At 43.3% G+C, this 27,456-nt stretch overlaps 1 protein-coding gene across 2 annotated transcripts in view; it reads right to left on the bottom strand.

Moving 5' to 3' along the window:
* The window catches only part of SPATS2L (spermatogenesis associated serine rich 2 like), a 145,821-nt gene that overhangs the window by 7,583 nt on the left and 110,782 nt on the right, over positions 1-27,456 (bottom strand). For both annotated transcript variants that reach the window (XM_084644128.1, XM_084644129.1), the window contains one exon: positions 4,770-4,828. In XM_084644128.1, the coding sequence (XP_084500254.1) occupies positions 4,770-4,828 (59 nt within the window). The remainder of the gene's footprint in view (positions 1-4,769; positions 4,829-27,456) is intronic.

Below are 27,456 nucleotides of genomic sequence, written 5' to 3'. Positions count from 1 at the left end.
GTATTATCTCACCCACCTTGTCTCTGTACATTAACATTGTACATCAACACATGGAAAACACACAACATGGCAAGCACATTTCCATCCATATGACCCTGTCTGCACCGATTAATCCAAATCAAAGGATTTAACTTAACCGTTTATTGTTAAGAAAGATATGAAATTGATATGCTGTTAGAAAATCAAAATCCCCACCCAAAGTTAAACCTGCTCTTCAACATTTAGACAACCAGATGGTACACATGGTGTTTTGAGCTTTTTCCAATTATTTTTTTTAAAGCACAAAATCATTGAGGACTCAGCTGAGATGCAGGAAGTGACTTGAGCCAACAGTTTTACACCCGGTGCATGATGTCTTTTATTTAGATGTGACCATTTTATCCCCTTCTGAAAGATTCTGTTATATATAGTTTGTCTAATTTCTAAGAGTTATGGTTTTGCTTTCAAGTACAGATTATGCTCTTATGCAGTTTAGCTAATGAAGCCATATTCCATTTATGTAACAAATTTTAAATGCATAAGATTTTTATGAAAAATATTAAATACACAAGACTCCACATGTTGTATACACATTATAAGGAAATTATTATTTTACACTCCCTAATCTGCTATTATAAAAAAATATTATGAACCACAATAGCAGTGGCCCACTCTTTCTTAATGCTTAGGATTATGTAATATGACAAATTGTGGAGGACAATGAAATTTGCAGTTACCTAAACATTGATGATCCATGTGTTTGCAAAATCTGATTCAGCAGTAGGGAAATGGTGGGGTTTGCATTTATGCAAAGGGAGGAAAGGTGAAATCTAAATGTTAAATAATGATAATAGTGTTCTTACGGCTGATGCACAGGACTGGGAGCCAAGAGACCTTGGTACACATCCTCAGCTGATGTAAACTGTTACAGTTGGTTGACTTCCATGGAGCTCTGACAATTTACACCAGCTGGATTTACCCCCTAGTTTCTATGCTTGCTTTGCCACAGATTTCCTGAGTGACCTTGGGACTTAGGGTTTATGTACCCAGGGAAGTTATTGTGTAATAAGCTAGGATATGACTTTAGAGTGTGGACACTCTTACTCTGTACTTAGAGTGACTTTTTGTGGTTTAGCAAAATTAATCTACACAAAGCACTTTTAGTGCAGAATAAGAGCGTCCATGCAGGGAATTAGTGTGGGACAGCTATTGTATTTTAAGGTTCACACCCTATTTTATTGCACACTAACATCCCATGCAGACAAGCCCTTATCCTCTTTGTGCCTCCTTTATACCATCATTAAAACGAGGTGTAATATGACCAAGTCTTACAGAGGGTTTGTGTCACTTAATTCCCTAATTTTTGTAAAGAGCTTTGAGGTCCTCAGATGGAAGGCTCTGTGACAGTGCAGCACACTGATAGTTATGATAAGTGGTGGCCTTTTACTTTGCTCCTTAGCTGATTTTTTCATTCCACCCATCATCCTTAGCCATATGTGGAATATGGCTTCCAGCGTTGTTACATGGGGAATCCCTGTTGGTTTGTTAAACAAGTCACTACATTTTATAGTGATCACCTTGCTTATATATTATTCCTTGCTGAAGGATTATTTTAAATTGTGCTAATTATGCTGTCCCTACAGGTTCAGGACCAAATTTTTCAAAGTGACTGTCCAAATCATGTGCTCAAATTCCACAGCTGCAGATGCACACTGGCATGTGATGCACATGCAAATACCTATTTTTGCACACTGTTAAGGTTACCAGTTTGGGAAATTTGACCTATAGAAATATTAAAAATGATCATCAGTTCAATAATCCTCCCATGTGGTGGAAAGATGTGAAGATAAATAATAACATAATTATTAATTAATACTACACACTTTTCAGTAATAACAGCAACCCAAAGATCTAACAGCACTTTACAGACCTCTCACAATAGCCCTGAGCGACAGCAGAAGCTGCAATTTAAAGAAAGGCACAGAAACCTGTCCAAGCACACGTATAGAGTCAATGGGAGAGCAGAGAATTGAATCCAAAGTGATATACTAATGCAGCGCGAACCCAATAGGTACATCCTAGGTTAGTATCTCTGTATAATATAACTAGTTTTACTTAACCCAAAAAGTGGATTCTAGCCTCAGACTAGATGAATGTGTAGCCCTCTGATAACATCAGAGCTATACGGTGGATTTCTAAAATGTGGCTTTATTTGTGCACTGGATCCTGCTCCACTGACATCAATGGGAATTTTGCCATTGATTTCATTGGAAGCAGGAGCATGCCCTCCAGGTGATTATAACAATCTTTGCAGGTAACCAAGGAACTGCTGGCTTGTTTCTATCATTATCTTAAAAAAAAAGTCCCCCCAGAACTCCAAATCCACATGTCTTTCACGTTTGTGTTAGAAGATCTCTCATAGGAAACATTTTAAGTGTACATTATGGTCAAACTTTGCTAGAATAATTTCTTCTCTTTTGCCTCCACACATGTATAGTCACAAGGAACTTATCTGAAAACACAGATTTTTTGTTGTTTTAAACACCTGTCAGCTAACTCAAGAGATCTACATACAAATGCAGCTTTCAAGAACATGTGTATTTGTGACCCTCCCTCATAGCGCTTTAGGTTTATAAACCAGTGAAAGACCAATAGGATCTTCACCTGTGACAGACAATCTCCCTCCTGTGTTACTAATATTGGGACAAATCCTGAGCTCACTGCTCAGCCTTTTTAGTCCTTACTTAGACATACTCCCACTAGAGCTGGTTTAAAAGTGTGATTTCTAATGTGGGGTATACCACTGCTGCTGCAGTGTCCCATTAAATGATTGGTGCGCGTTACCTTTTCCCCCACCAGAATATACCTATCTAGATAGCACCTATACAAGAGACAGAAGTTAGATGAAAGTCTGGAATGCTTCTGATCAGATTTGCCTCAATTGATAATTAGGAAAACAGGTTTTGATCAACATCTGTTTTTTATGATACCTTTTAAATTCATGAGCATGATTACAACTTTGTCTCCTTAAAAATGATGTAAAGCCAAATATAGCTGTATTGCGTGATATTTCACTATATATCTTCATATATTAGAAGCCATGTATATAGTACTATAGTGACCCGAATGAGATAGATAGATATAACTGTTTCACCATTAGCAAAGGAGTGCAGGGATTGAGAAAGGAAAATGCAAGAAGCACTCTACAAGCTGTAATAGTAGGTTAAGTCTCAGCTTGGAAAACTCTGGATTACTTGGGATCCCAGGTTTAACGCTTAACTGGGTTGATTCTTCAACCCTCCAAGGCAGATAAAATGATTTCCATGTGTGTGACAGGGTGCTATCAGCATTAAAATATATATGTCACTAAAGTCAGACAATATGTTTCTGAATACACACAGGGGCTGATCTGTCATAAGAAGGTGCCATATTTTAGTCACTTTTCAGAACAGAAACATACTTTAAAAACTGAACTTCTGTCCATTCAGAGTCATTAAAAATCCCATGGACATTTTCATAAGAGAAGGGGTTTGGCTGTGTGTATACGGGACTCAGTCCTGCAAGCCTGGTGCAGACGAAACTCCCATTAACATCAATGGGGATTCCATACATGGAATGCTTGCAGGACTGGATGCTTAGTCTATAAAAAGTGTGTTGAGTCATTCAGAATGGAAGGTGCCATATAAATAGAGAACACTAGAGAATTAGTGATGTCACCACATCCAAATATTCTGAAGGGTTAATAAGTTCCAAAGCAAAAGAGTGACTTCATGATTATATGGAATTCTGCAGCCAGCTTTAGATTCTGACATCCTTGCATTATTGACTATTATTAAGGCTATGTTTTAGTTACAGGTATTTTTAGTAAAAGTCATGGACAGTTCACGGGCGGCTAACAAAAATTCATGGCCAGTGACCTGTCCATGACTTGTCCTATATACCTGTGATGAAAACTTGGGCCAGGGGTTCTTTGGGGGTGGTGGTGCAGGGGCGCCGCTGGTGTGTGGGGGGAAGAGCCAGCGGTGGCGCATGGCCTGGGACCCTTGCTGGTGCAGGGGGGAGAGGGTTGGCTGGGCTGGCAGGCTCCCTACCGGGCTCCGCGCAGCTTCCCAGAAGCAGCTGGCATGTCCCTGAAGCTCCTAGGGGAGGGAAGGCCAGGGGGCTCCACGCACTATCCCCACAGCTGCCATTGGCTGAGCCGCTCCCATTGGCAGGGAATTGTAGCCAATGGGAGCTGCGGGGGCGGTGCCTCCAGGCAGGGTCAGCTCGCAGAGCCCCCTGGCCCCTCCATCTAGGAGCTGCAGGGACGTGCCAGATGCTTTCAGGGAGCTCCCCTTCCCAACATAAGCACCGCACCGTACCCCAACCTCCAGGCCCCTCCCACACTCAAACTGCTCTAGCAACGGCTGATGCGACTGGCCCAGGAGCTGTCTGATCTGCTCAGGCAGCCCTGGAGCCAGCTGCACTGGCCGCTGCAGAAGTCATGGAGGTCACAGAAAGTCTCGGAATCCATGACCTCCATGGCAGACATGGAGCCTTAACTAATACATGTTAACACTCCAGCTGAATTTATAGGGATGGAAATATGTTAAACTTTGGTGCACAATTCTTTTAGACAGAACTTGTTCAGGAAGTGGTAGAGAATACCAGAGGCCCTGTATACAACAAACAATGCTGTAATGCTGCTAGAGGAACTGATTTACTACTTAGTTTTTCTGCAGAATCAAAAACACATGTTCTCCCAACTCTTCCAAAACACACACAAGCACTCTAGTATGTTTTCTACTTACTGGCTTCTTCTTTAACTTTATCAACTTCTGCCATTAATGACACTTCTTTGTCTATGATGCTAAAAAGGAAAAAAAATATGATTTAACCCAAGATAAAACTACGATGTGAAGCAGAACTAAAATATATCTTATACTAATAAATGCTATTATATAAAAGACTTCAGAACGCTGTTACTGACAGTTTTGGAATTAATAAAGGGAAAATTAAATGGAAAGAGATAAAATAACTAGAGACTAACTGAATACAGCAGCCAGTGCTAACTAATCTCTAATGAAAGTTAATACATTATTAGCCAGATACTATCCTTTTGCATTTATATGCGGATATCTCTGATCTAACTGCACAAGTACTATCTGGGTGCAAGTCCATATTCTCACTTCTGGATTAGTAAAATGCATCCTAGCTAATATCCATGTTGACCTGGTTTACCTCACAGTGCAGTTTCTTACAACAATGTAATTATGGCCACGAGCTAACAGCTTTCTCTCCTTAGCGATCAGGCAACAAGTTTCTCCAGAACACGGTATTTTAATCGAGTAATTAGTCTCTCCTTATGTAAGGTACATAACCCTTGGCACATCACCTAGCAAGGTTACTAACTGGAAGATTCACCCTCCTTGCCCAGTTTTTGTAGGATTTATGGGATGAGAGAGGTACATGGTTGGCTTCCTTCCTGCCTTCTTCTCCTGCAGAGCTCCTGAGCTCCCCCACTCAAGCAGAACTCCTGCAACCCTCTGCCACAGCACTCCCCAGTCCCCATCTGTGCTTTTTAACTGGCAAAATGCAGACAGGTGGATCTGTTGAGAGTTAACAGTGGGTCAAAGGCACTTTTAATATAACGATGCAAATTAGTGAAGTAACAGCACTAGAGAGCTCTCCAATAGATGGCGCTTTTGTACATAGCTCTGATATACTTTGTAAAGGAGTTCTTGTTTATTAACTATTATCAACATTAATTTTTCAGTTTTGCAGAATCAAAAGGGTTTTGGTCTTGTTTTAAAAAAAGGCATGGCAAGTAGGTCAGATCCCACAAGTGAAATCAGGCAGGCCACCACTGGGGGAAGTGGAAAGTTCAGCTCTTACAACAGAAACATCATAAAATCATAAGCCTTGGCACAGAATGAGATATTAGGAGTTCAAGACCTAAAAATAGCAGCATGAAATGTAGCTTTCTTTCTGAATCAAACCTTACTGATGTGAGGAGACTCGCAGAAGTCAATGAAACTGAAACCTTACATGAATAAGGAAAGGTTGAACAGGCCCTTTACGTCTGGGTTGTTATTCTTTCAGTATTCTAACATAACTGCATTGGGTGATGTGATTTGTATGAAAAGCAAGGGACAGTGCAGCTTCACACCACCCCCAGTGTAGGTCTGTTCCTGTTTGACACAATCTGGGCCATAACAGGAACAACTATATTACCAATTCATGTGAAAATACCGATATTAACGTACATGTGGTCCTACAGCCCAATAAAGAGTATAAACCAAGAGTATGTATGCGATGTAACAGCAATGTGAAGTGTAGTTACACATAGTGTAAGTCCAGAGTATGTATGTAACAGTAACACAAAATGTGGTATAGATAGGCTCACTTATAATTATAAAATTGCTTCCTCTTGGCAAAGACCAACTGTATATGCTTTAACTGTGCATAAGTCCTTTGTCAGGAGTCTATATTCTGCATTGGCAGATGGATGAAACAAGAACTAGAGATGGGCTCAGAGTAAAACTCTGGATCTATACAGTCCCTCCTTTTAGTAAGGTTCATATCCTAATCCAAACTTTGCACCTCTCCTCTCTCTACAATGGGCCGAACCAAACCCCACATCCAAACACCCGCAAACTTTGAGGTTGTTCAGATTAGATCTGAACTTTGTACCTAGCACAAGTCTTTTCCATCTCTAGCTACATAGCCTGACTGGTATTAGGAAATGGAACAACCAACCCATTAAGTCTCAATCACAGCTTCTAAAACAGCATTGAAAATTATTTTTTCTAGTCTACACTAACACACATAGATTTCATTACTGGTTCAGAGGCACCCATTGTGGATAAACAGTTTCAACAATTCAGTTTCCTGCTACAGACCAATCTTCTTATGATCCTAAATAACTAACAGGATACAAGGATATTTGTGTAAAAGCAAATACAGGCCATGATTCTGTCTCTCTTATTCTTACACTGAAATAACTTTACTGACTTCCCCATCCAGCATGCCCTTTTAGGCAGCTGTTACTTGGCCCGTAACATATGTAGTAGTTTACAATACCCGAGAGCAAGAGTTTGGTCCTGCAGTTTCAGTATTGTGAACGAAAAGCTCTCATAAAGTCAATGGGAGTTTTGTGGATAATGATTGGAGAACAAGGTCCTAAAGGAGTCACCAGAGCACTGGAAACTACAAGTCAGTTGTGGTATAAACACCTGACTAAAGTACAAGAATTCCAGGTGGAAATGGTTGTATGCAGTGCCGTTGTAGCTGTGTTGGTCCCAGGATATTACAGAGACAAGGTGGGTGAGGTAATATCTTTTATTAGCCCAACTTCTGTTGGTGAGAGAGCCAAGCTTTCGAGCCACACAGAGTAGTTCTTCAGGTCTGGGTTTCCATTTCCGACAGCTAAATTCAGTATCTTCCATTGTTGCATGTAGTGTAGTTGTAGCTGTCGGTCCCAGAACCTGAAGAAGTAGGACCTGAAGAAGTGGTCCAATTGCTGCTCAATATTCTCTAGGCATATGGATAGACTTGGGATTCAAATGGGCAATTGATAATTCCAGCTTATTCCTCAGAAAAGCAATAGCTTCCCAGAATCTATTTCCTATTAATCATTCATGACCACACAGGTATCGAACTTCCTTGGCTGAATTCTCCAGGTGACAACAGTGTGTCTTGAAAATTGCACATAAAACAAACAAAAAAAAGCACTTACAAAAGTGCATCCACAGTACGCCACAGGTTATATAAACACAACCTTTAGATTGGAAAAAAAATGAAGAAATACCGAGCAATGAGTTCACATAAACAGAGTGAACAAAAACGCCTGGCCCAAACCACTTCAGACCTGCTCTCTCCCCATTCCAATAATAGATCTTTGAATATATGCTAAATTGCTTGGCCAGTTACATTATATTTTGATGCCAAATAAAAAAGCATTTATTACCAAAGGAAGAACGAGATCACAGCCAACCCAAATTTCTTGTATGTTGTACATTAATCATAGTAATAACTTGCCATTTTCTAGATAAGTTTCCACTCTTTATCTATTCTGGTACGTGAATAAAGAACCCCTCAGGAAGGTGCTCAGATACAACACAGAAGTTCCTAGATAAACAGGAATGATTTTGAAATTCCCTTCACAGCTATTACCTGTAATTGAAGATTGAGGCATAAACAAAAGTGACATTTCTGTGGTTCACTTGCCACCAGCAGAATAAATAATATGTTAAACTAAGCTAATTTAAGGACCAGATCCTCAGCTGGTGTAAACTGACATGGCTCCACTGAAGCCAAAGGAGGTACACTAATTTATACAAGGAGAGGATCTGGCCCCATATCTCTAGTATATAGAAGGAGGATGGCATACCTAATCCCAGCAGATGGCTATAAATCAACAGTTCTCAAACTGGAAATCACAAATCACCAATACATCATGAAGGATTTGTAAGGCGTCTATGAACTAATGAAGGAATATGCCTTTCCCCAGCGAATGTCTGATGCCAAACAGCACTGGAAGGTGGAGAGTCAGTGTAGTCCGTTTCTCATTCACTCATGGCAGGACCAGGGTGTGGTGTGAGTGAAACTGACTAGTCTGATTCAATTCCCCTTTCCGCAGAGCCCAGTGCAAAAGGAGGTTAGTGCAGAACTCTCTTAACTCTTCACCTACCAATGGAACTTCATAGAGAAGGGAACAAATGAAAAAGAGAGGGACAAACAGAGGGGAAAAAAAGATACAAGACAAATGTACACAGAAAGAAGAAAAATAAATAAGGGTATGTCTACCCTGAAACTGAAGGTGTGTTTGCAGCTTGGGGAGGCACACCCGCTGCAGCAGCACGGACACTATACAGACTTGCCCTAAACCCTAGGTACGTCACTGTGTTGCTAGCCCACACTGTGGTCTGTGCCACCACATATTCACTGCCAGTTTTAGCCACATTAGCTAAATTAAACCAAGCATAGGTATGTCTATCGGAGCTGCAATCACCCCTCCAACTGCAATGTAGACATTACCCCCAGAGGGAGAAATGGATGTAAAGAAGAAAAAAGACAAGTGCATGCTCCTGGTGCTGGTGCTGAGGCAAACCCATTTTCCTGCTATCTTAGGGTATGTCTACACTGCAAATAAAAACCGCCAGCTGTCCCGTGCCAGCTGGCTTGGGCTGTGGGGCTGTTTAATTGCAGTGTAGATGACCAGGCTCAGATGAGAGCTTGGTCTCTAGGACTCTGCGAGGTGGGAGAGTCCCAGAGCTCGGGCTGCAGCCCAAACCAGAATGTCTACATTGCAATTAAACAACCCCACAAGCCCGAGCCTCACGAGCCTAAGTGGGCTGGCCCAGCCCAGCCGCGGGTGTTCACATGCAGCATAGACATACCCTTAGTATTCCAAGCCATTCTCACACTGAAGATTTTGCTGCTTGTGTTTGTACTGAACAGTTTCTTAAATTGTAAGTAGTTTAATTGGTTTCAATGAGAATTCTCAAGGACTAAGGTACCACTCACCCTAAGCAACGCCATTCGATTCTGGCCCCATAAGCTATCAACACTTAAGGCAAATCAGAGCATTGCTTACCAATCTTGAAATGAGTCCACAGTATGACCGTTCCCTGTTGAAAATTGGCTCTCCGAATGCCTTTACATTATGCCTCAGTATTGTCACTTTCAGACCACATCACTGGATACCAAAGCTTACAGATGACCTACTAACATGTGTTTTGCAGCTATTGGAGTGATGGGTGGGTGGGGGGCTGAAAGCTCATGTAGGGTCTTGTGGGAGCTTGGGCCTATTGTAGGGTCATGGAGTGTGAAGGGAAGGAGAACTCCAAGTTTAGAGAGCTGAACATTTGGAGAGGAAGTCCCTTTTCCTTTCCGAGCGAATGTGAGGCCACAATCATTCAGTTCTATATAACTTACATCTAGTTGAAAGAATGTTTGGTCACCAAAAAGAACAGATAAATAACAACAGTTAGCATTTATATAGCGTTTCTAAGTTGCAGATCTCAAAGCATTTTACAAAGATGTTATTTATCTCCAGTTTAAAGATGGGAAAAATTAAACACAGAGGTTAAGAAACTTGCCTGAGGACACACAATAGCAACAGGAGGGGAGTAGAACCCTGTTTTTTGATTCCCAACAAAGAGTATTATTTTGCACAATACACATCAGTCTCTTGGACTTAGTACTAAAGCCAAAAAGGTGTTGGCTCCTACAGCAGTTTTATAAAACTCTGTAAACTGATCAGCTAGGCCACATGTTAGGGACTCAGACTGGTTGAGCTTATAGATGGACAAATAATGAGCTCATAGATGGCATGAACTCTGTTTGCCATACTGAATTATATTTTTATAAAGATTAAAAGCACAACGCACTTCCCAAAAGACAATGTGGGTCAGAAGAAAACTACAGGTAAATATAATGTCACTCATGCCACATCACAGATGATTACTTACGTATGGAATAAGGTCTGCCTAGTTTTTGCACTTGCTTTCTCATATGCCTTTCCTGGGGCAGATAGAGTAAAAATTTTGGGGATGGTTTTGCACAAAGATTCAGTACAGTATTTAAATTACAATATTATAGAGTCACCTTTTGTTATTGAACATGAAAAGGATTTGACTCTATGGATAAGCAATCAAATAAAACATCCAATGAAACAGAGCTTATTCACATCCTTTTTCTCAAACAGCACTGGAAAGTCACAAAAATCCATATACAGTAGTTGCAAATTGCCATTCAGCATAGACGTTTGAGTCAGACTGTACTTCAGGGAGAGAACTCAGGATCTGACCCTCTGAGGTGCAAAATGTCTCCTTCAATCAAAAGGGACAGATCTTAGCATCATGGATTACACACATCCTTCAATCTCAACCCCTCTACCAATGGACACCCAGCTCCTTCAAAGCTTGAGAAAAGCTGGGCTTGACAACATGCCCAAAGGTCACCAAAACTGGGACTCTGGGAGAGCAGGGAGGGACATGCATTTCAGAGTTAAAGATTCCTTAAGGAAAATGCCCTGCTAATAACTTCTTCAGTAGCCATAGGCCTAAAGAAAGAGCACTGGTGTGAACATGGGTCACCAATCAGAGACATTTCCTTAACCAGGGGTGCAGAAGTCACCTTTGCCAATTTTTCAGGTTGGTTCAACAATAACATAATTTCAGTCATCAACTCTCCCTCATCCATTCTCCACCTTTAACACTTGGCTGTTCATTTCACTGCACCATCTTGGTCTGATATGATGGAAATGCAGAACTCAGAACATCAGCATACTGAATACAACGTATCCCATGTTTCCTCAATAACAAAGACAGGCTGGACAAGAAGAGGTGACAAAAACCAACCCTGAAGAATCCTTCATAAAAGGCACAAATGGGTGAACAGAGACAGGAGAGGAATTCAGCAAAGTAGCAGGGGAGAAAGCCATCCGGTGATGTTTATGCAATGAAATTCAGGCAGTAGGTTAAGTTCTGATAGTCTCAGTTTGGTGGCCAGTCAAAGCACCCTGGGTGCATAACCCTCATCTGTTAGGCAGTTTTATTTCAAATCAGCTTCCTTTTATGTTTTCTTAATGTATTTGTATTAAATGCAGAATAATAAAGTGGACTATTAGATATTTTGATAGCATCTTTCACAGAAGAATCCAAAGCAGTTATGTGTTTCACAAACAACATAGTGTACATATGCACCCATGTTGGAGTGGAGGGTGGCAACCAACTAGTGCACAACACAACAATATAAGGAGGGGTATTTCGGCCAAGGACACCAGGCAAACCTCTCATTTTTACCAAAAAGTCATGTGGGCCCTTACCATCCCCCTGGAACAGACTGAAGTTCAGTTTTAAGAGTGTTTTCTGAAAGATTTACATGAAGTAAACTGCATAGCACTCAGTTTGTTGTGAATGTACGTGTGGTCACTATCCTTGGTCTTTGTGTGTTCCTAGAGACTTTAAATCTGAAGCAAGAAGCAGAGGTGACTTTTACTCTATTAAGCCTGAAACTGTAGCCTCCAGAGCCAAACCCATGATGGTGTAACACAACATTACAAAATTCACTTTCAATAAAATAAAAGGCAACATTGTCCAGTATTCACTTTATCACAGAATTGAGATCTAATTTATCCCTGCTGGGAGTTAAGCATTTATTATGTGTGGTGTAAGAAGCTATGTAAGTGTAAGAATTTTGTTTTCTGCATACAACACCTTTAAATTTCCAGGAGGTTTCTGAATGCACCTGCCAGTTTGTAAGGGGGAGCAGATGCAGCCTGTCCCAGAGAAGATACATACTGTACTTTCTTACAGAGGCTTCATTTTCATGTGTTCTTGTTTTGTTCTCTCTCTTAATAGCATGGATAATATAATAAAAAACACTCTGACTGACAGTGTGTGGTTATTCTTTGTATGTGTGAAAACACAGCAATCTGAATGCAATCAAAAAGTCCATATAATTAGAGAGGTAGGATTGAATGGGAAAAGGGGCTGGGTTATTTCCTATTTGATCTGAACCAAGATACTCATGTGCAGTTATAACCTCTTCCCTTTTAACCAGTAGTTTGTGGTCAGTGTCAAATTATTTACTGTAATGAAGTCTGAAACTTGGTTCAATGGGGCTAGTTGTCAGTCCCTTAAAATTATCATCGCACTCTGTTAATCAAAGCAGACTGAAGATGGTTTTGTACAGAGGATTAAAAGGCAGGTCTGTAGCATTGTTTGGTTACCAGAAGAAAAGCTGGATAAATGAAACTTTTCTGTGGCTGTGAACAGTGTGTGCAAGGAACAGGATTTTCTAAGTCATAACAGCATTACATTGCATTGGCTTAACACAGGGAACATCTACACTCAAGCTGGAGGCGTAATTTCCAACTCAGGTTGATGTACACGTGATGGTTTTGATTGAGCTAGTGCACTAAAAACAGCAGTGTAGCTGCAGTAGCATGGGCAGCAGGATGAGCTAGCTGCCCCAAGCACAGTCTTGCCCTGGACCCTGCATACTTAGGTGGCTAGCCTGTCCCACTGCCCATGCTGGCTACACTGCTATATTTAGCGCTCTATCTCAATCAAAGCTAATGCAGGTATGCCTACCCCAGCTGGACATTACACCTCGAGCTTGAGTGTAGACATCCCCATAGAGGAGATGCAAAGAGCATCCCAGAATAGGCAGGGATGTCACAGCCTTGTCCGTGCATTAAGCGACATCTGATGGCATGGGAAGGATTCACATGGAAGTTCCCTTAGGTTAATTTTGCATGATAAGCACTATAAGGAAGAGCACAAATCCTATTCTTGGTCGAAGGGATTGTGACTGGGCTCTTGACAAGATTTCAAAATTCGCACTAGAGTATCATGGCAAAACAGGCGCAAATGCCACACTATAATGAATAGCTGGCACAGCACTGATACTTGTAAGCCACAGTGACAGCTGTCTCATTTCACAATTTCATAACTTTGAATTTCTTCTGACTTCAGTGGGAACAAATTCATCTTTCCTGGTTTACAGCATGGAATTTAGTTCATGGAAAAGAAAAAGGACAGATGCTTGCCTGGGTTTTCCATAAGAATAAAAAGGACAGTGCTGTATTCTCTCTAAGATCCTTGAACGTTATTCAAAACTTTTCAGAACTCTAGCTTTACATTGCCACACTGGCTGATTTGTGGTTGTGCTCTACTGATGAAGTTCAGAAAACTCCCAAGGTTTGCGGTGATTGGAATCACCTCTCTCTCTCTCCCCTCCAGCTCTAGTCATTATTAATAACCTATTATTCCTGAAGAGTGGCAATAAAAGGAGGAAACCTGATGTACTCCTGAATGTGTGGTGTTGGCATAACATAAGAATCTAATCCACAAATGCTCTTCAGGAGGGCTATTAATACAAGATGCTATTTATGTTGCCTTCCTGGCAACTATACTAAACCCAAAATAAGACTATTTCTGTACTGTGGGGTATGTATCAATCTTCCATTCCCTCATGACAATAAATTCATTTCTTACAGCAGCCCCTGGAGAGAGAGGCAGAAAAAGGAAAAATGAAAGAGAAGAAATTCTTGTTTCAAAGGAGAAGGCAATACCTGCTTAGAAAGGAAAGGCTTCACAAAAATCAGGCTATGGTATGACAGGAGCCTGGGTTTCAAGTGCAATGGGCCTGATTCTCCTATGATTTACCCTGGTAAAACTCCATTGACTTCATCAGAGTTATGCCAGCATGACGTTAAAATCAGGCCCCAGGAGCTACTCCAACCTGTGCTGGGGGACAAATCAGCATCTGGCAACCCCAGCATGGGGGAGGTGCAAAGGTGCCCCCTCCTCTCACCACTCACGCAGTCCCTGTGCTAAACTCAGCTCAGGTGATTTTGACCCAAAGGATTTACTGTAACAATGGAGATGCTGAATTTCCCCAAGGAAACCAGCACCTTTTATAATTTCACCATGGAGATGGAATGCATTTCAGCTTGGAGGCTAAAGAAGGTGTGGTAAGAGGGGACACATTAGAGCATGGGTTCTCAATCTTTTTCTTTTTGAGCCCCCTCTCCTCGCCACATCCTATAAAAATTCCATAGCCCACCTGTGTCACAGTAACTGGTTTTCTGCATATAAAAGCCAGGGCCAGCATTAGAAGGTAGCAACTAGGGCAATTGCCTGCGGCCTCATGCCACAGGGGCCCCTGTGAAGCTACATTGCTCAGGCTTCAGCTTCAGCCTTGGGTAGAGGGGTTCAGGGCCCGGGCTTCAACCCCATGCAGAGGGGCTTTGGCTTTCTACCCTGGGCCCCAGCCAGTTTAATGCTGGCCCTGCTTGGTGGCCACCCTGAAACATGCTCATGGCCCCCCAGGGGCCTCGGAACCCTGGTTGAGAACTACTGCATTAGAGGACTGCAGTAGGGCTTATCCTTTGGAACTGGAGACTGGGTTGCTTTTCACGGTCAGGGATATTTTGTGGTTGGGATCAGCAGACAGAAAGTTGGATTATTGAGTTAGAGGTAGCTGAGTCTTTCGTTAGTGAGGAAAGGGTTGTGGACTGGGTCAGCAGAAAAATGGTCAGGGCTGGGGAGTTACTGGGACTTTGACAGCTGGGGATTCAGAGGACTACAACATACATGGTCTCCTTCTGACTGTGCCCTGTATTGTGTGTGAATTCCACCAATTTTGGCTTTTACAAGCATCTATTCCCTAAAAATCAATTATTTTAGTGGCAGCCACTTTAGTTCTGCTGAGTGCTTAAAAGACGTAAGTGAAAACTTTCTTCAAGAACTTTACAAAACAATGTTGGCTGCACACTTTATTAGCTAGCAAGTTGAAGAATCATTTTAAGAGAAGGACTGGATGGCTCCTGTAGGTGGATATGGAGGCTTTCTCCTTCAGGCCATTTGTAGGAACATAGCAATTTAAGATGAAAAAGATGTATTAGATCCTCACTTCTATCCTCCTACAAGAGCAGGTTATAGTCCTCTGCCACAGGATTGATCAGATGTGAGCTGATGTTAAAAAATTATATAATGCACAGGTTAAAAAAGAGTGTCTGTACATCTGGGTATAGTGCTTCGGTTATCCACAAATACAAAGTTTATTTTAGAAGTCATAAAATACATATATGAGAAGGGTAGTCAGGATCTGTAAAAGTGGCAGAGTCCTGTGGCACCTTATAGACTAACAGACGTATTGGAGCATAAGCTTTTGTGAGTGAATACCCACTCCTTCAGATGCATGCATCTTCTACGTGCATCTGAAGAAGTGGGTATTCGCCCACAAAAGCTTATGCTCCAATACGTCTGTTAGTCTATAAGGTGCCACAGGACTCTTTGATGCTTTTATAAAATACATCTAGTACATAATCAGCAATAACCCAAATTTAGGTGAATACATTTAAAAATACAGTTTAGATATTAGCATCCAAACATTCGGGTACATCACTCATGAAAAGTTATACAGAGCGTTGGTTGTGGAAAGCAAATATATCAATGAATGAAGATTGTCCCTCAGTAACTGAGAATCAGAAAATGCAATCCTATTTTAGCCAAAAGGCCAAGAAGCCAAATCAAATCAGTAGTGACCAAAAACTATTACCATTTAACAGTTGTTTGGCGGTCTGTGCCAAATGAAGAGGTAGTCTCAGTCAGATCCTCGTGGACAAGTGTCCACCTCACAAAGCCATCATGACTTGCTGGCAGTATCAGAAGAGATTTTAAAGGTTAAAGAGGCACAGAGACTGAACTATGCTCTTCCATGAGATGGGGTCACTCCAGGGCTTAGTTTAAAGTTGCCACATATATGTATTTTTCCTAAGGATTAAACAAATCATGCTGTGATGTTGCATCATCACATACTGATAAAAACATCACATCTGAAAGAAATCTTGGACTCTTTAATGGCCTAATCCAAAGACTATTGAAGTGATGGGAAAGAAGCTCAAAAAATCATGTGAAATTTTGTGACAGCTGACAACCCACTGAAATATTATAGGGAAGGCTGAGAGAAGCTTATGCTCACTACTGTACCTGATCTGAGGATACACAGCAATTCAAGGGACACTTAATCTAGTTTAGGCCCCCAGGATTAATTTTATAGTATGTCTCTGGCCATTACTTTTCATTTAGTGTACGTACTTACATCCTAAGGTTAATATATGTGATCCAATGGTGGAATAGAAAGGCTATTACATGTGGCAAAGCTCTATAATGATTTTATGTTTAGAAAAAAGCAGTCTCTCTAATTCAAAAACATAAATGTTATGTTTGTTAACCATACAGTACAAGAAGCTAGAATGATTTGGGTGCATATACATGCATGACCTGAGATCTGTAACAGGTGATTAAAAGCTTCGTAACAGCCCTGAAGCAATGCTGCATGCCTGGAGAAATGGCTTTCTTTACAGTAATAATCCCATAAGAATAGTCATTAGATGACATATTTTGCAATGCCTCAGTAAACAGCATTCTTACATTATTAGCTCAACTGTATTTGAATTTTCATGGAACCCAAAGTTTCCTATTTGATCACTGTATTAGTATATACATAGTATTTGCATAGTAATCGAGATTAGGCTCATTTTTATTCTGGCTACAAAGGCAGTCTGACGGAGCAGACAAACATGAGACATGGTAAATCAATTTCACTGAAATCCTTCCTCTCTACAGTGCACCAGCTGGTAATGGTGAAAGTGCCCATGGGCTTTTCATTATGTGAGTTTACTGTAAGTCATTATTGTATACCTTTACTAATACAGGTATATCTAGAAACCCTTGATTATAGTGGTGCCTATGAACACCAGAATAATTATAGGTCTGTTTGCATCTTTCTTTACAAATCACTTTACAATCAGCTAGTAATTTATAACTTGGCTATAAAAAGTGTTTCGGCTAAAAATTGGCATAGTGGGCCTCAGAGTGGGAGAGCATTTTGATTTTTATAACTTAAAAAAAGAGGAGGTTACTCACCTGTGCAGTAACTGACGTTCTTGGAGATGAGTGTCCCTGTGCGTGTTGTGCGCCCCTGTTCGGAGATTTTTACAGCAGTACCTGTATCGGCTGCGCACACGCAGAGCCTGCCTCGCATACCAGTCTTGTCTTAATAGTGTGCATGCGCGGCCCAACTCCTCAGTTCCTTCTCTACAACGAAGGCCGCCCCAGCTCCGAAGTAGGGGGGCGGGGGGTAGGGAGTAGAGCACCCACAGGGATACCCATCTCGAGGAACGGCAGTTACCGCACAGGTGAGTAACCTCCTCTTCTTCTTTGAGAGGTGTCCCTGAGGCTGCTCCACTGTAGGCGACTGAAAAGCAGTCTCTCTCAAGGAGGTAGGGACTTCGGATCTGGAAGGAATACAGTCGATAGAACAGCTCTGCCCACACGTGTATCGGTGATGGGTCCCTGTGTAAGAGCATAATGTTTTGCAAACGTATTTTCAGAAGGCCAAATGGCAGCTCTGGAAATGTCCTGAAGGGGAACATTACGTAGAAAGGCGACTGAGGCTGCCATGGATCCGGTGGAGTGAGTCCTGATAGTAGGGGGAGTCACATTCTGTAATTGACAGCAGAGACGAATGCAACTCAAGATCCAGTTGGAAAGTCTGTGGTTAGAGATAGATGAGCTCTTAGAGCGTTCTGCAATGGGGATGAATAGCCTGTCGGAGCGCCTAAAGGTTTTAGTCCGGTCCAAGTAGGACAAAGCTCTGCGCACAACAAAAGTGTGCATCGTAGATTCAAAGGAATTTGCATGTGGTTATGGAAAAAGATAGGGAGATGGATAAGCTCATTGACGTGGAAAGATAAGTGTACCTTCAGTAGAATTCTGGGGAGTAAGCGTAGGGTGGCTTTGTGCTTAAAAAATATGGTGTATGGCAGATCTGCCATGAGTGCTGCAATTTCTCCTGCATGTCTCACAGAGGTAATTGCTACTAGAAATGCAGTTTTCATAGAGAGATGTAGGAGGCAACATGTGGCTAATGGTTCAAATGGTTTTTGGGTTAGGCATGTTAAGACAAGGAGAAGGTTCCAAGGTGGATTAGGCGGTTTGATATCTGGGTATAGGGTTTGGGGTCCCTTAAGGAATCGTTTAGTAATGGGGTGAGCAAAGATAGGCCTATCAACGGTGGCATCATGGAACATTGTAATTGCGGCCAAGTGGACTTTGATGGAACTCAGGGAGAGCCAAGAGAGTTTAATCTCTAACAGATAGTTGAGGATTAGCAGGAGAGGCGCAGAAAAAAGGAGCAGTTTTTGTGGCAGCCCACCAGTGTGTAAATCTTGTCCAGTTATGAAGGTAGGTGGTGCATGTAGAATTTGTTGTGCTATGAAGGAGTACATTTCAAACCTGCTCCGAGCAAGTTCGCTCGGCATGAGAGAACCATGAAGGAGCCAAACCTTGAGGTGTAACATGTTAAATTGGGGTGGAGTAGCAGACTGCGTTGTTGGGACAAGAGATTTGGGCGGAGGGGTAGTGGGATGGTTGTGGAAAGCGCCATCTTGGCAAGGAAAGGGTACCTGTCTAGGCCATGCGGGGGCAATCATTATGACCCTGGCTTGGTCTGTTCGTATTTTTATTAATACTTTGTGTATGAGTGGTATTGGGGAAATGCATATGTGAGGTCGGGGTTCCATGGGAATATGAACGCATCCCCCGAGGAGTGTTTGCCTAGTTCCGCTCTGGAACAAAATCTTGGGCATTTCTTGTTTGCTGCAGTTGTGAAAAGGTCTGTGGTTGGATATCCCCATGTGTGAAATATGTTTAGTACTATATCCTTGTTTAGTTCCCATTCGTGGTCTATGGGAAATCTTCTGCTGAGGTCGTCTGTAGTGGTATTGAGAGAGCCAGATAAGTATGCAGCTGATATTCAGACATTGTGTCTGAGACACCAGTTCCATCATTTCATCGCTTCTGTAGAAAGGGAGTGGGATCACCCCCCCCCCTTGCCTGTTTACATAGAACATGCAGGCAATGTTCTCAGTCATTATCCTGACATGTTGGTTTTGTATGAAGGGGAGAAATTGGAGGCAGGCATTGCGTATCGTTCAGAGTTCTAGACATTGATGTGAAGGGACATCTTGGCAGGAGACGAAAGCCCCTGGGCAGTGTATTGGGGCACGCATGCTCCCTATCCCATAAGGGATGCGTCCGTAGTTATGATAACTGGTGGGACGTCCTGTAGAAAGGGGACCCTGGAGCAAAGGTTGTGAGGCAATATCCACCAGTGGAGGGAGTCCTTGACTCTGGGAGGTATGTATAAAAGGTTGTTCACACCATGGGCATTTGGTCTGTAGGCAGTGGTCATCCAACTTTGGAAACACCTCATGAAGAGGCGAGCGTTTCTGACTACAAAAGTGCAAGAGACCATGTGGCCTAGGAGTTGTACAATCTCATGCAGTCACCTGTGGACTGTTGTACAGCTTGGCAACCAAAAGGTTGATGGTGTTGAGAAAGTGGAGTGGGAGAGGTGCTATTCTTTTGCATGAGTCAAAATGTGCTCCTATGAACTCCAGTTGTGGGGTGGGAGTGAGTGTAGATTTTCTTTGTTCATTCGCAGGCCAAGAGCATGGAAACACTGGACTGTCTGTTGTGTGGATTGAATGGCTTCTTGGAGGGTCCTGGCTTTGAAAAGGCAGTTGTTGAGGTAAGTAAAAATTATGATTCCCTGCCTTCTAAGATGAGCTGTTACAACTGCGAGGAGTTTGGAAAAGACACGAAGCGCAGTCGAGAGGCTGAAAGGTAGGACCCTGTACTGGTAGTGTTGTGAGCCCAAAACAAAGCGAATAAAACATCTATGATCAGGATATATGGTCACATGAACATAAGCGCCCTGCAGGTGGAGGGCTGAAAACCAATCTCCCTGCTTCAGTGCTGGGATTATGGTTGCAAGAGTCACCATTTTGAATTTTTTTTTTAAATAATGAATTTGTTGAGGCATCTGAGGTCGAGAATGGGTCACCATCCCCCAGTTTTCTTTTCTGTTAAAAGTAATGGGAGTAGAACCCTTTTCCTCTGTGTTGGTCGGGCACTGGTTCTACTGCTCCTAATTGGAGAAGGTGATGCACCTCTTGGTGGAGCAGTTGTTCGTGAGAGGGGTCCCTGAAAAGGGACAGGGTGGGGGGCAAAGATAGGAAGGGAATGGGCACTGAAGTAGGGATGATGTTTTCTATACCCTTGACCACATCTTCAAATTTGCTTATTTGTGGGAGAGGGTTGACATAGAGCCGATGAATTGGTATAGCGACGTTGGTATCTTGGTCACTGATGTTGTTGTTCATATGATCTATGACTTTGTTGAGTACATGTCGGGTAGCGTGGACGTTGATAAGGTTGGTATCTATATTGTCTCCTCCTATTTGCAGGGGTTTGGATACAGAGAGACCTTAATGTCGCTCTCGAGTCCTTCATGGAGTGAAGCACATCGTTGGTGTTACTGGCAAATAGTTTTCCATCAAAAGGGAGATCTTCATTGGTATTCTGACCTGTGCAAAGAAAAGAAGACGATGAAAGCCATGAAGCTTGACGCATCAGGATTGCTGTAGCAGTGGACCTTGCAGCTGTATTAGCAACATCAAGAACAGCTTGTAGTGTGGTATGGAAAACGGTTTGTCCCTCAGAGACTATGGCTTTAAACTGATGGTTTTTTGCTCTCTGGAATGTCATCAATAAAGTCCATGAGTTTCTCATAGTTTTTGTGGTCATATTTTGCCAGAACGGCCGAAAAATTAGATATCCGGAAGTGTAATGTGGACGAAGCATACACTTTACGATCAAGCAGCTCCAGCCTTTTACTGTCTTTAACAGGGGTGGGTAGACCTGGGAAACTGGAAACTTTTGGTTAGCTGTCTCTACTACCAATGAGTTTGGCGCTGGGTGAGTAAAAAGGAACTCAGACCCCTGGGAAGGAATAAAATATTTCCGGTCGGCTTGCTTACAGGTAAATGTGCTAGTAGCCAGTGTCTGCCATACGGTTTTGGAAGGATCCATAATGGCTGAATTTATAGGTAAGGCAATCTTGGATGTGGAGGTAGGTTGCAGGATGTCAGTCAATTCATGTTGGTTTTCAGAAACTTCCTCCAGATTAATCCCCAACTTGTTGGTGACTCTTTTGAAGAGGACTTGAAATTTTAAGAACTCATCCGACAGTGTTGGTGGGGCAGGCAGTATAGCCTCATCCTGTGTGGATACGGGCTCCAGAAGGATTGGGGAGCGTGTGTAGCGTGTTCATTGAAGTGTGGAGTAACAGCTTGTTGTTGTGTCTCATTCATAGCTGTATGCACTGGAGGTGGCGAGGTGGCATTGCTCCTATTTCTGGCATCTTGGCTATCACAGTGGAATCACTTATATGGTGCCCATGGACCTTAGTACTGCCACTGAACGGGGAAGGGCATAAGTGGTATCCTCCACGGGTTTGTATACCAGGGAGGGAGGTCTCTGATGAACGAAGACCTAGATTTTGTTTGACCAGTGCTGATTTGGGTCTATAACTGGGAGAACTGGTATGATGAAAAGTCTCCCTGCACTATGGCTTCCTCATCACTAGAAAAGTGAGAGACAGCAGGAGACAGCTGTCCGGACCGCATGTGAATGTCTGGGGGGAAAAATAGGTGTCAAGTAGAGGTGACTCTAGGTTAGGTGACACCTGTAGGTCTGGTGAATGAATGAACTGTGGTGCCAGAGAGCCCGTGTGAGAGAAACCCTCTGTGAGGAGTGCTTGCGGCGCTGGAGGGCTGTTCAGCACTGACGTTCCCTGCACCGTAGTGGTCAATGCATTCGCTGAGGTCGGTGGTGCTGGGGAGGTAAGCGCAGCTCGCCTCTGTTCCGGCAAGGTCCTCTGTGCTGGCACCGTGTCCATTGTGGTGCTGAACGGTGCCATGAGAGAGACAGGCAACTGGAAGCCTGAAGCCTCAGCACTGGGAGCTTGCGCTGTTGCCACAGGCAGAGGCGGGATTAGCACGATGCTGGAGGAACCTGGCGCATCAAAGGTACTGAGCTGAGAGAAGGTCCACATAGAAGAAATAGACCTGGTCAGTGACCTTTTTGTGTGCAATGTTTCCTTTCTGGGTGAGGGAGGCGGGCGTTTTCTCTTTTGTCCTTTTTGGAGGCAGGAGGGCTGTGGTTCACTAAGGAGCCCGTACCTCCTGTACCAGAAGCAGGTCTGAGTAACTCCTACCCAAGAATCATTTTCAGGCGGAGTTCTCTGTCTTTACATGCCCTGGATTTTAATTTGGAACAATGGCCACATTTCTGACAAATGAGGGACTTCCCCAGACATTTTATACATTGGGAGTGACCATCTGAGATAGAGATAGCGTCTCTGCATGTAGTGCACTGCTTAAATCCTGGGGAGCCAGGCATATTAGCGGGGCCTGGAGGCTGAGAGGAACAAGCGGGAACGGATTTTTTTTTTTAAAGGGATGAACTTATCTAGTAACTAGACTGCTAAACTAAGGGAAAAAAGGATGTAGAATGGGTAAGAGAAAAAGTTTTAATGAGTCTGCTGTAGGTCCGACTCTGGACGGGGATGGTAGAGAAGGAACTGAGGAGTTCGGCCGCGCATGCGCACTATTAAGACAAGACTGGTATGTGAGGCAGGCTCCACGCATGCGCGGCCGATATAGGTACAGATGCTCCCTGGGTTACGCAAGACCCGACTTGCGCAAATTCGTACTTACGGAAAAAGTTCCGTAAGCTAGAAATAGGAGGGTTTTTGGTTTTTTTTTGGCATAATGGTCAGGTATACCAGGGGTTCTCAAACTGGGGGTCGGGACCCCTCAGGGGGTTGCAAGGTTATTACATGAGGTTTGGCCTCCACCCCAAACCCCACTTTGCCTCCAGCATTTATAGTGGTGTTAAATATATTAAGAAGTGTTTTTCATTTATAAGGCGGGGGTCACACTCAGAGGCTTGGTATGTGAAAGGGGTCACCAGTACAAAAGTTTGAGAACCACTGAGGTTAATGTTTCCGACTTACGCAAAATTCGAGTTACGCAAGGCATTCTGGAACAGAACGACTGCGTAACCCTGGGAGCATCTGTATTGTTGTAAAAATCTCCGAACAACGGCGGAGGGGCACACCGACACCTACAGTGGAGCACCCACAGGGACACCTCTCGAAGAAGAACAGAAGGGTCTGTTTTACAGTTTTAAAATTAGGGAGCACAGAAAACTATGGCTTTGGGAGGGTTACTGGGCTAACCAAGAAATAGCTTTGTTTTTAAAGCTGAAATCTCACAGGTTATTAGCTCATAGTACAAGCCAGGCTCATTGCTTATATTTTCAAAGAAAGAAAAAATAGATGAGATATTAACACTGAAAAATAGTCTATTGCCCATGTACAACAACTACTTTTTACCATACTTCTGGTATTTTGGAGTCTTAAAAAGCAAATCTGTGCTGTTGGTCATAGTTAAGGTAAGTTTTTGTCAGGGATATTTTTAGAAAAAGTCACGGACCGGTCATGGGCAACAATGAAAAATTCACAGAAGCCGTGACCGGTCCGTGACTTGTACTAAAAATACCCATGACAAAATGGGCATCCTGGGCAGCTGCAGCGGGGGGAGGAGGGGCGCGGCTGGGAGCTCCAGGGTCCCCCTCCACTGGCGATTCCAAGCTGTGGGGGTCCCCCTGGTCTCCCACCATGGCTAGGAGCTCTGGGGATCCTCCCTGCAGCCTGCTGCGGTGGGAGCTCCCAGGGTCCCCGCAGCCGCTCCTCCAGCCGCTGGCAGCGACCATGAGCAGTGGGGATTTCCCCAGCCGCTGGGTCCCCCCTGTTGCCCACAGTGGATGGGAGTAGTGGGGAATCCCCCTGCCGCCCACAGTGGCGGGGAGCAGTGGGGGTCTCTTTTGCTGGCCAGGAGTGGCAGATCCTCCGTCGCCCATGGTGGCGGGGAGTGGTGGCGGGGAGCTGCAGAGTTCACTCCTGCCACCCGCAGTGGCTGGGAGCTATGGGGGTAGCTGGTGCTGGCTAAAGTCATGGAGGTCTTTGGAAGTCATTGATTCCGTGACTAAATGACAGCCTTAGTCACTGTCTCTGGGCACACCATGACGTACTTTGTCAGGTATGCAACTGTACACTTGCATGCAAAATGGCATCCTCCACACAGCATGGCCTCACATGCATCATGTGTGCGAAGTGACGCTGTGCAGAGGACACCATTTTGTTTGAGGGCCTGAAAGAATTGTCCTGTGGGCACAGCCTGTCTTGGGGAATGTCATGCATGCTTTGCACACAATAATGGTGCCACTCATGGATTCCCAGAAATTGGAGCCACTACATCCATGGGTGAGAGCATGAATGAAATAACAACAACCCACAAGACCTTGCTACATCTTAACAATTCCATTGGCATTGGTTGAGTTATATGTCATCAGCACACTGAATAGGTTTCCTATATACTACCCAGTGTGTTTCCTTCCTATGTATCTAAGGTATGGCCCCCATTACCATATCTGAGCAACTCATAGTCTTACCTATATTTATCCTCACAACATCCGTGTGAGGTAGGGCAGTGCTGTTATTGCCATTTTACAGATGGGGACCTGAGGCAGAGACAGACCAAGGGACTTCCCCAAGTCACACTGGAAACCTGCTGCAGAACAGGGAACTGTACCTGGCTCTCCTGAATCCTAAGCTCATGCCCTCACCATGGGTCCAACCTTCCTCACCATATACTGGATAAGTCAGACCCTTCTCAGCTTGTGACAGATGGTGAGATCATGACTGAAGGTGGGGTGCTTGCTGACTATGGCTCTGATTTTACACTGTGATCTGCGTGGGTACAACAATCTGCCTTTGTTGATCACAATGCAGGATCGAGGCACCTGTGACTATTACTAGAGATAAAGTCACCCTCTCCATTTGGATAGCTATAGGCAAGAGGGAACGTACAGGCTATTGAGGTGTGAATGATCTAGACTACAGAGATGACATGACAAACACTAGAAAACAATACTAACGGCTTAGAGAAAGTGAGAAAATACAGGCTACAAGTCAACATCTCTAAGGCTAAAAGAATGAAACTGAGAAGGAAGAAGGTGCAAGGAGACAAACAAAGTTCTACATCTGCCAAGGGAAGAAACAGAGTAAATAAAACTCTTCTCTCTTTGGGGTGTCAGATACCTCAGAATACCAAATGTAAAGCAAAGGTAAGGAAAGAGACTGCACATCAAACTTGGCATCAAATGAAAGCTATCTAATGAAAGTTTTCTGCTCCCCTTTTAACACATGTGGAAGGTAACCCAAACTGCCGGAATCTGCCAGAGGTAAGAGAAAAGAAACTAGGCACAAGCCCCTCTGCTGCAGTTCTGTGGAGTTTGGCATCTTCCGGCATTTCAGGGCATCAGCTTTCTGAGGCATGCTCCCCTCCAGACTTCACAGATATTTGAGCAAATAACCAACTAGGAGTTAATGCTGCTCCATTAACTCTTTCTGGGTCTCCTTTCACAGTTTCTACTGCACAGCTAGTAGAGGCATGACTTCTTCCTGGTGTGATCCAGGGGACTGTGTGGAGGCATCAAGCACCAATGGGTTTTCCAAGGTTCACGTGGATCTTAGGGTATCCATGCATCTGCGGTAAGACTGGTAACAGCACAAACATGAGAAGAAGCTCTGGGAAGATTTGAAAGAAAATAGTTCAGAGGAACAAGGAAGACAAAAATCTGGCAAAAAGGAACCTGGAAATACAGCCAAAAAGGACTTCCTGGAAATGCTGGAAGTGGACATGAAGATAGTTCAGAGGCATTATCAGACTTGCTAAAGGAGCCCTGGTAATGCCTGCTCTTGCCTACCACACAGCCAATTATTACCAGGGCATTGGGGTCGCCAACACCAGAAAGATCACCTCCTCTGTGAGGTAGCATCCTCATTAAATCCTACCATGTCAGCAGAGCATGGATGGGGCTATCTGAGTAACAGAGAACAAGCATCTTTAAATGCCATCATGTTAGAGTGTCAGGATGGGCATGCATTAGGTTCATTCTGCTGCTCTAAAGTTGGGACAGCTGGCAGCGCTACTTATCAGCCGACGCTCAAAGAGCACAGATACATCCTTTTAAATTATTCCAGCCGTTTTTTAAATAATGCCGAGAAGCTGCCTTTTCCTCCACATACATAGAATATATACTACCCATCTTTCCCCAGGATGTTTGAACATCTTTGTTTTCCCAACATTATTATGGAGCCAGTTACTATCCACCATATGGAAAAGCTTTCAAGTACTATTTGCTCACATCAAAAATCTTGACTGTAGTGTTTTTAGTGCTCACTTTAAGGCACTGGAGCTATGAATATGTTTGAGATGAAAAGGAGAGAGGATGTCTGTTTGGGCCAGTTCTGCATGAGATGTAATTAAATCTGCCCCTTATTATTCTCTACAGATTATTTTCCATTTGTGGTGGGAAGTGGATCATATGGGCAAATAGCAGATGGTTCCTTTTAGTTCTCCATATGACTTTGTGCATAGATTCTGATATGTGAAAATGATTTTCTCGTGAAAGGTGTTATGAGGACTGTGGCTCCTTTTGTGCTTTCTACATTTCACTCTAATTTCCTGGGGGCTATTTTTAATCCCAAAATCTTTATTCAGCCTTTTCACGGGAAATTGAGAACATGCTATTATAGTATACGAGTGTTAGCCCCAGCCACCGTGTCTTGATCAAATTCTAATTTGGGGGAGGGTGGGAAGTACATTCTGCCTTCCTAAATTCCCCCTGCAGTCTAATTGACATATAGAATTCTTCTTCAGGTATGTCCCAACCTGGTCTATAATGTGGCTGTGTGCTGGTACACAGCTGCACCCCAGAGTTGGCTGCATCTGAGTAGTGGATGAATTGATTTTTATTTATATTTTAGGGTCAAGTATGCCTGATAGACACATGCCAGTGTTGGGTGTGGTGAAGAACCAAATGGCCAAGGAGGCACTCCATGAGGGATGCTCTGTAATGAAAAATGCAATGTAAACCTGTCTTGATGGCTTCCAGGTGCATGTTTGGGGCACAGTGGGCATGTGCCTAGGGTGCTTTCTTT

The sequence above is a fragment of the Lepidochelys olivacea genome, assembly GCF_965140295.1.
Source record: "Lepidochelys olivacea isolate rLepOli2 genome assembly, chromosome: 11".
Lineage (NCBI taxonomy): Eukaryota > Metazoa > Chordata > Testudines > Cheloniidae > Lepidochelys > Lepidochelys olivacea.
Note: the sequence above shows the minus strand (reverse complement) of the source record. Positions and strands in the feature narration are given on the sequence as shown.